Source organism: Anneissia japonica, unplaced genomic scaffold (assembly GCF_011630105.1).
Source record: "Anneissia japonica isolate Jap-2015-1 unplaced genomic scaffold, ASM1163010v1 scaffold288008_len1385354_cov213, whole genome shotgun sequence".
In the NCBI taxonomy this organism is placed as follows: Eukaryota; Metazoa; Echinodermata; class Crinoidea; order Comatulida; family Comatulidae; genus Anneissia; species Anneissia japonica.
In genome coordinates this window covers 710,521-721,076 of record NW_022720123.1, presented here as the reverse complement: position 1 = coordinate 721,076, position 10,556 = coordinate 710,521, and the positions used below count along the sequence as shown (strand labels likewise).

Here is a 10,556-nt window from a genome sequence, read left to right as displayed (position 1 = left end):
GTGCATACTATCAACCGTATCTTCCCTCTCTCTCTTTCCCACCACCCAGCTGTATAATTCGGTACCTGGTACAATGTTGTTGCGGCATTCAGCTAGTTTATACCTCCATGGGAATTGTGAAATAGATTTGGTTGAGAATGAAAAGTATCAGAAACCAGAGTGCATTAATTCGGAACAAAGTTTCCGCGTGACCAAATCAGGCATGTCAATTGGTCAATCAACGAAAACATTTGTTTCAACATAATTTAGACTATTTCGGAAAAGTAAGTAACTGTAGAATGACAAAAATCAACAGAGAAATGAAAAGATTTGTTTACGATAAAACTCTTCCCCCATAAACCGGGACAAATGTGGCTGCGTTTGACGTAGCTCTTTTTCTTGCTTATTATTTTCACTCTAGATTTACCACTGCTGACGTATGGGTTAGTAAATTTGTATATTTCTTACAGTGATTCCAGTCTTGCCAGACTACTGAAGGCATTGTCTTGGACGACTGTGATGTGGTTTCGTGACAGATCTAGTTGTTCCAGTCGTCTACACCTGCTCAGTGCTTCTTCGGGCACTTTAGTCAACCGATTTCCCTCAAGTCCAAGAGTCCGTAGGCTTGTTAAGTTTTTAAAAGCCCCCACCGGAATATCAACGATGGCATTGCCGTTCAAACTCCTGTAAATCTGTCTCTTATACACATCTAGATGTGTATAAGAGACAGCATACTAGCTTATAATGTTTTTAGAGTCCATTTCATCTTTATCTAGCACGTCATGTGTTCTTAAAATACATGGTACCAAATTTATTGTACTAATCCTATAGCATTATAATGTCATGAAGTTTTAAGACTTACGGCAACAGGAGGCTATACACACCAGCTCCTCACACAGGCGGCATTGGGTCTTAAGAAGGCTAATATAGTGACAGATATAATGAAAGTAACAAGTATCTTAAGACAGATTGAACACGAATGTTTGCTAACACCAGTCTCATTAGAAAGCATCTTAAATGGTAACAGGAATGGGAGTGGCTTTTAATTGTTGAATTTATCAATTTTTTAATATGCAATAATTTTAGTTCTATGATAAGTTTATTTTTATAAGTACTTTAGAAAAATATTTGTATACTAATATAATTATAATACAGTTTTTCACATATCTAATTGTAAACTAATTCCAATTGGAGGGGGAGGGGTGTCGGGTGTGAGAATTTTTGTTGGGTACTTATCGTGTGCAATGTTTGGTTTAAGTTATTCCACGTTTGTATTGGGGTAATGTTGTAGGAGTTGGAGAGACACGCCTTCGGTGTTAGTAGTTTTTACCGTTTTTGTCTCTCCGCAGGTCTTTTCATTTTATATTTTAATGTTTGAACTTCTGAAAGGAATGATACATATACATATACATACATACATACATATATATATATATATATATATATATATATATATATATATTCGAAACACACGTGGACACGCCTTCTTTATATATATATATATATATATATATATATATATATATATATATATAGGCCTATATATATTATCAACGTTATGGTGATACGAATAAGGGGATGGGGTGGGGAGTCTACACGTTTGCGTAAGTTTTTACTAATGGATGGGATTAAACATACAAACTGAAATTGATAGCTATTGTCCATAAGTAGCTTCATCCTGGCTAAGCTGTTATCTTTTAGGTATGTTAACACAATAGTAGTCAAATAGTCGCTCTTTTCCAGCCTACTTCAATAAGTAAGTATTCAATACACTTCTTTCTTCTATAAACAAAATGTTTACAACCTTGTCATTAATCTGGGTACTAAGGATGAACCTCTGTTCTGAATAAATGCTGTGGAGATCGATCCAAAGTTTGATCCTGGATGTCAAGTTTGAAATAAGTGATAATTCAATGTGTTAATGAGATATGCCCTTACAATTTGTTTATCCCAAAGCACAAGGCCAAATGTAATATATAACTCAGAATAATTTAATCTAAATCTTATCTGCGTCATGTAAAGTGTGAGTAAATCAGAAAAAAACAAAACAAATATCACATTCGCAAACGTTGTAAACGTTGTGATTAGGTTAGGCGAATTTTTTATATCTATTTTTTTAGGTTTTTTCTTGAATTTTTAGGTGTCAGAACATTCTATCCTTAAAGAATGAATTAGTGTTTAATAGATTTAAATGTAAAATGCAAATTTAGCTTCTTTGATGTAATTCTGAGTTATGGATTATGACGGTTGAGTAAAGTTGCCTTGTCTAATTTTTATTATTATAATTCCCCACAGTTGCTTAGAAACAAATCAATATCCCCATGATCGCCTCAATAACTTGACACAAAAGAAGTTACTGAAAATCCAGACGAACGGAAAAATGGTGTCATAAACGATTAAATGATCGAACTATGACGAATTTAACTGCCTTGGAATATCATTTATATTTAAGAACATTAACCTCACCCACAAATGCACACAACCATATATAATGATAATCCATCTATATCGATAGCATTAAACACACTGGATGTATAGCACCAGGTTAAAAGTGTCTCACTGAAATAAATATAACAAAACTGAATGGTGATTCTTATTCTGGTTTTGATCGGATAACCAAAAATGAATAGTAATAATAAAAACATAATAAATTTGGTTTCCATAAATTTGCTACATGCTATCGCTGACAGTTTCGACGAAGCCGATTGAAAGGAATTTCGTACTCTGGACAATAAATAAATCTTGAATTTTTAATTCTTAACAAAAACATACATACATACGTATTTAGCTTTAAAGGCTTTATTTTCAACCTTAGTGCAACCTGAAAAAAACAACAAAAAAAAAGCAAAAAAAAAAATAAATAAATAAATAAAAAAACAATTATGTGTTCTTTTTTTCGTGATTTCAGTTTCAAGCCTCATAAATATGAAAATATACGAATCAATCGTGTTAATAGCGTGGATTGCTGACAGTTGCTACGCAGCCAACCTCATCTACACATCGAAAGGTGTGATTGACCCGAACCCATATGCTGTTCACTCTCGTCGGAAACGTTCTAGCAATTTTACAAGGAGTGAGGAACAAGCTATATTGGACAAACACAATGAGCTGAGATCCGGCGTGAGTCCCGAAGCCTCAAATATGAACTTCATGGTAAATCAAACGTGTTTACTTTAGTGGTTTTAAATTTTTTCCCCTTTTACCTCTTTATTTAATAACATATCTTTTGTACTGAATTGTTGCTAATAAGTTGTCACAGTCAGGTAGTATTTTATTATAATTTTGCATGACTGCTTACCAAAAATAATTACAGTAGGCCTACCTTTCCATAAGGAGGTTGTAGCCAATGCCAATTGACTTGTATTTGCTCCTAAAAATTATAATTTTAGATTTTGATACATTGACGATAAGTTGTTTTTATTTTATTTATTTATTTATTTATTTTTTGCATTTCAAAACACAAGACAATAACTTTGTTGGAATAAAACTGCAATAGAACCCCCTCCTTTGGACACCCCATACAGGGGACACCCGTATTAAGGGGACACTTTTCCGTGAAACGAGGGCCAATATATATTTTAACACTACGGCCAACCCTTATTAAGTGGATACCGTACATCTATTAAGGGGACGGGGACACTTTCTGTTTGTGCCAAATTGTCACCTTTTTTTCATTGCATCACAACAACTATAGCAGTCTCAAAATAAGAAAAATTCATTCAACTTTATATTTTGACATCATTTGGAGTAATAAACCAGAATTTTCTACCCCTTAGAGTTCATCTGCATATGGTACTTTGTATAAACAAATGTTTTCGTTTTTCGTGACTTTCATATAGGATTCTAATCCATACCATATCCTTAATTCCAAGTCGTTACTCTAGTCATGCTACATTCATCCAATAGAAAGCTCAATGTTAAAAAAAATATTTGGTCATTGCATCATGAAACAATATTGGGAACATATTTTAATTAAATTTTTGCTGATTTCATATTATAAATGAATTGTATTTGCATTGCAAATTATTGCTATAAAGTTCTAATTTTACTAATAAACTAAACTAATTATGTCAATAAAAATAATATTATAAAGAATGTATGTCATCGTTATATGAAAACATACCAAAAACGCCTACTAAGGCGACAATTTTACGTTTTTGATTAGTGTCTCCTCAATAGATTACCCCTAATCAGGGGACACCACTTTTATGGGGACACTTTTTTGGTCCCGAAGTTGTCCCCTTAATAGGGGTTCTACTGTATTTACTAAATTCTCTAGCTCACTATTCATTACATAAAAAAAAAAAACAGTATTAACATTGTTATGTCTCTGAACACAGCCACTCCTGATTGTGTACACTGCCAAGAGCAAGTACACATTTTATCACCATAGATTCACCTCTAAACTTGTCATCTGAATGTCCTTTCAATTTAACGGCAATCCGTAATACAATATATCCAAGCAACGGCAATAACAAATCCCAGGATTGTAAAAACGTTTGATTGTTGGTTACAATAAAACATTCTATTACATTTTAATAAATACCCTAAATTATTTTTTATTATTTATTTATTTATCCGCGTTTGCACGCAAAGTAGAGAGAGACTCTAAAAGTGCATTTACACCGAATTCGATTTTTCGGATCGGAAAGCCATCGCACTGATCAGAAAATTGGAGCAGTATTGAATTTCCATACAGTCGTTAGATGCTATCGCCGACAGCTTTCGGTGATGCTGATTGGTCGCTCGAATCGGGGAGCCTTCCTGATTGAGTCGGGGAATGCTATGTAGTACAACGATTACGCTGAAAACACTGTAGCGAATACCGATTTTAAGGGAAACAGGCTTAAGATAGAGTGTTTAGCGCATCGGAACACTATCATAATTTCGGTTTGGATTAGATGTGAATTGACCTTTACTGTTAACAGAAGACAGAACCTATTTTGATACCATTGTGGACCAGTGATAAACAACTTCGTACATCAGATTAAAAAAAAAATTATATTTAAATAGAAATCGACGCCATCCTCTGTTCCCATACTAAGTGACGAGTGTTACCGTACCATGATAATTTATTTTAATTCATTGCTGTTAGATTTATTTTGTAAATGAAGCTAACATTGTGGCTTGTGTACAATGTATGATAACTGAATTGATGAAACAATTCTTTCAGTTGTTCTCATAGATCTTACTTAATCTCACTACTATTCCAGTTGTTCTCATATAACATTGAGTTGTTCTCACATGTCTTTCAATACTTTCATTGGTCTCTCTCAATACTATTTTATTTCTTCTCACTGTGCAAAAGTCAATTGGCGGCACACGCAACTTAAATATTAGCTGAGCCGTTTTAATCTTGTTGCTTTTTCAATTGTACCACAAAAAGCCAGCCCATTTGAATTCCCATTATAGGCCTAATACCTTTGTTATTGTAACTGATGCTGTACTGATAAAAGCTTAGAGTGGGTTATAGGTTTAATTACCATGGAGGCATTATTATACATCAACGTTATTAAAACATGACATCAAAATGAACATCGATATTACTTCGTTTGCATCATTAGTGCTATTCAGTTCAGGTGATCGATATAATACTAGTAAAAACCTTCACTGTTCAAAGGTCATAGATTTTTTTAATTATAAGTTCTACTGGGTAACTTAGCTGTTAATTCCTTCTATTATATATTACTTATTATATAAACTCTCTGTAGGCCTACACAGACATGTGCCTATCCATAATACGTATGCTAGGCCTACAAGAGCAATGGGGTATTTTATTTAATTTTTTAAATTTTAATTTGTCTCAATAAAGCGGATAAAACAACAGCCGGTAATACAACATCATAATACAGTATAAAATACCAGAAACAGATAGAGACATGTTTCCTAAATTTGAAAGTAAATCTCGATCTAATTATGTCTCCTATTGCGCTGTTCAGATTACACTTAACAACAAAACAAATCAGTATCTAAACTCCGAAACATTCAAATACAGTGAAATCATAGGCTTATAAGTCGATATTTAGTAAGTAAAACCCTAATAAAAAATATAATTTAAGATAATCCCTTTAGATATTACTAGATTAGAACCAGGGAGTCGCTAGTTGCTATATGCAAATCATTAGAAGAACGCGGAAACAAAATGGAACACAGAGAATACAGTATTTAATCAAAAATGTGTATGCCTATATGCTTACGGGTGCACAGATTTTGAGGCACCGTGTCGAAAATTGATTGTTTTGTAGGCCATTGTACATAAAGACATTTGACAATAAAATAAATATATGATTAATTCGACAATTTTCTAATTTTGCGTCTCTACAACGAACAATTGATTGAAATAAAACACATCAACTCAAATGCGTTTTGATGAATATGTCACCTTTGTATTGAACCTTTTAATTTAAATTACTTATATTGAATTCATTTTGAAGTTATTGTTGATCTCCATGAGACTATTGACATAAATTTTTATCATTCGCATATGTAAGATAGTGTAGAGAAATAACAGACAGTATTGTCTAACAAAAACAATAAATATAATGAAGCCCAGAGTAGATCCTCAGGAACGCACACAATACATTGAACATTACAATTAGAACACCCCACCCCCCACACCACCAACAAAAAAAAAAGACAACTTGTTGAGATTTTTGCTGTTGATCATTTGTTGATCATTTAGGCCTAACAGGTGACAGTACCCTAAATATACACGCCTTTAGTCGGACTATTTGACTGATTATCCACGCTGATGATAAAAAAAAAGTAGAATGAAACCCGTGATGCTTCAATGTCAATACAGACTTTTGACATACTCATCATTTCTGATAGTTACTTGATAATTTTCCTCATTTTCTTCTCACCGCCCTATTATTATTATTATTATTATTATTGACATTACTTTTGGTTTTTTTTTCTGATGTGCATTTAAAAAAAAAATAATATATGCAATTTCATATTTTTCTAATTTTTGTTCTTTTTTATTATCTAATTTAATGTAGTTAGATTAAGAGGTGTTTTTAGAGCCTCAATTTTGTATACTTTTCTCCCAATTTCTTTCATTCCATTTAATCGGTGATCTTGTTTCTGTATACTTTAATCTATGTTGGTCTCTCTTTTCTTACAAACCCAATTGGGTTTCTTGAGGGTTCCTTTTCGTCATTTTCTATTTTTCTGTACTTTCTTATGCCATTTTTAATTTGATGAAGGAATAAAAGATTTTTGTATTGTTAGCAAAGAGGATCTTTGTTATTACCATGTTGTAATACACAGCTGCCTAATAATACAAGTGTATTGTAGAGCAACCTCTACTGTTACACTAAGCGTAAAAAATCCAATAAACCTAATTAATATTAATTGACTGATATTTGCTTGATTTGAAACGTATCATGAATGGAACTTTACTTCAAAGGCAGATCGACTAATTCATTCTCTATTATTAAATAATATTGTATGGCTATAGAAAAAGAAGAAGATTGAAATTAGCAATTGCGTTTTTATCTTTGAAGAACATTCGATCCTGCAATTAAAGAGCTAATTATTAAGCTTCAGCCTAGAGAAAATTGGATTTAGAAGACGATAACCTTAGCGCATATTAGTGTGGGTCGGCCGGCGCTGTTTGTTTTATACATAATATATTATCACATGAACTTGAATTAGTGTATTGAAACATTGTCTGAGATTGAAGTGTAATAAGCCCTCTAGTGTATGAAAATACGAAATAATAATTGTCTTTTTTATAAGACAGTCGTCTTGTACTTTACGTTTCTTACTATTACCATAAAGGGCATGGCTAGGCTTTACCTAACTCTAAACTCAATTTAGCATGTACTTTAGAAAAATGTGAGGGGTCTGTTGTGCCAGATTCTTTAGTTCCAACACAGGCCTAACTAGAGAAATTATAATAAAAATGATCGAGATTTTAATAATAATCACCTTTTTGGTCAGTACAAACCGATTCACACCTCCCTGGGTAAAACCATACGAATTTTCATAGGCCATGGGCTCTGGTGTTCTAAGCCATAGGACTACATGTGGTATAGTAGTAGTGCCGTCTGCTTCCAGCTATATATTTTTAAGCTCGTGGATTAAAGTAGGCCTAAAATATTACCATTTCATTTTATAAGTTGCATTGTCTTCTTGCGTCCATTGTTAGGCCTATTATTATTTTAGCTGTATATATTGATAATTTTGTTATTATTTTAATTATGGTGTTAGGGAAATTTTAGATTCAAAACGTTGGAATTCTTTTGTTGCGTCACTTCCGGTAGGTAAGATAACCATTTGTTATGTCTTAATGATGATTGTCGTTTCCATTTATTTAAATTCTTTCTCTTTCGTTTGTCTTCTACAGTAATTACAGACAAAAGTGTTTTTCATTAAGAAAAAACAGTGACCATCTATCCCCCACTCAATATCAAACAAGAGAGAATATTTAAATATATTTTCGTAAGAAATGTTACTGTCATCTTTATTTTATTTTAATAATGTTTGAATTCAGGTCTGGGATGAAGGTCTGGCGATGTTAGCGAAAGAGTGGTCAGAAGAGTGCATTTGGGATCATGGATTTCCTAAGTCAAACCTAACGTCGTGGACAAGTTATGGACAAAATCTGTGGCTAGGAACCGGTTCGGCAGATAATAAACCTAACGGCGTCGGCGCTACGCAAGCCTGGTACAACGAAGTCAGCAAGTACACCTATGATACCAGGGCTTGTACGGGTGTGTGTGGGCACTACACACAGGTAAGGGGAAACTATTAATCAAGACTGAGGTGATAAGCTCAACTTTAATCATTCATCTGTTCAACAGAAATTTAAGTTCAAAATTAATGGGTTCAAAATTAATGGCTGTAAGATCTTCTGTAATTATAGCTCCTTAACATTTGTTTTGTTGAGCACTCTATTGAGATAGTACCATTGCTGATTTGCATTTAATTTGTCCCACTACTATATGTAGTTTGAGCACTCTTGGCATGGGTATTATACGCGCTTTTAAACGGACTTGTTACAACCTTGCTTGTTTTATAGCTAAGGTTCAAACTCAAATTTGTCTGAGCTGGACATGGATAAACGGTAATAATACTGATGATGATAATGATTTTGATGATGGTGGTGGCGATTCTAATGTCGAGGATAATGATGAAGATGATAATATATTATTATCATTTATTTATTTATATATTAAAATATAGATGCGAAAGATAAAAACAAAAATAAGGAAGATGAATATAATTATAGAGAATTAAAAAACATAATGTTGATGCTTAAAAATGTTAAAAAATTAATTTTGATAAATATACAGATGCTAGGGGCTTGTCCAATGACAGAATAATAATTATATTACATACGGTAATGGTTTCCTTAATTGATTTCATTTTTCGTCCACATTCGTTTATAAAGTTTGTGTGGGGAGATATGATGATGGTGGTGATGGTTCTAATGCCGAGGATAATGATGATGATGACAATATAATAATGATAAAGATGATAATATATTATTATCATTTATTTATTTATATATTAAAATATAGATGCGAAAGATAAAAACAAAAATAAGGAAGATGAATATAATTATAGAGAATTAAAAAACATAATGTTGATGCTTAAAAATGTTAAAAAATTAATTTTAATAAATATACAGATGCTAGGGGCTTGTCCAATGACAGAATAATAATTCTATTACATACGGTAATGGTTTCCTTAATTGATTTCATTTTTCGTCCACATTCGTTTATAAAGTTTGTGTGGGGAGATATGATGATGGTGGTGATGGTTCTAATGCCGAGGATAATGATGATGATGACAATATAATATTATAATATATTATTATTATTATTATTATTATTATTATTATTATTATTATTATTATTATTATTATTATTATTATTATTATTATTTATTTGTTTATTACGATATAGATGCGGAAGATAAGGATAAAAATAAATAACATGGAGATAAGATTAGATTTAAAAAATATAATGTTGATGATTAAAAATATTAAAAAATAATCTTAATAAATGTACAGATGCTGGGGGCTTGTCCAAAGACAGAATATTAATTATATTAAATAATGGTTTCCTTAATTGATTCCATTTTTCGTCCACATTCGTTTATAAAGGTTGTGTGGGCAGATTCATATGCGGTGGGATGTGGTTTAGCGTTTTGTGAAACTACCAATGACGGTCATAAAAACTCCTGGATAATAACGTGCAATTATGGACCCCCGTAAGTACGATACGATATTGCCCTCTTATTTGATAAATTCTGTAAATCGTACGCTTGTCGGGCATGGAAATTAAGAAGTGCACTTTTATTGGAGAAAAATTAGCAATGTTCTGAGAGGTACGCTTGACCATTTCACCACTCTTTTAAATTGTACTGTTCTTCCTTTGCTGTTGCATTTCTGATTGACTGCGTATGATTTGATGTATTCATTTTGTATTTTATTTACTTTCGCTGCTTACATGTGTATATATATATATATATATATTTACAGTTTGCGCGTATGTATGTTTATGTATGTATATGGGTATGTTATTTTATTATTATTATTATTATTATTATTAGGGATTCTTTTT

The 10,556-nt window shown here is 32.2% G+C and overlaps 1 protein-coding gene across 2 annotated transcripts in view; it reads left to right on the top strand.

Moving 5' to 3' along the window:
• The window catches only part of LOC117111223, a 36,161-nt gene that overhangs the window by 6,341 nt on the left and 19,264 nt on the right, over positions 1 to 10,556 (top strand). For both annotated transcript variants that reach the window (XM_033254118.1, XM_033254117.1), the window contains exons 2-4: positions 2,888 to 3,132; positions 8,480 to 8,722; positions 10,097 to 10,203. In XM_033254118.1, the coding sequence (XP_033110009.1) occupies positions 2,905 to 3,132; positions 8,480 to 8,722; positions 10,097 to 10,203 (578 nt within the window). In that variant the 5' untranslated portion in view covers positions 2,888 to 2,904. The remainder of the gene's footprint in view (positions 1 to 2,887; positions 3,133 to 8,479; positions 8,723 to 10,096; positions 10,204 to 10,556) is intronic.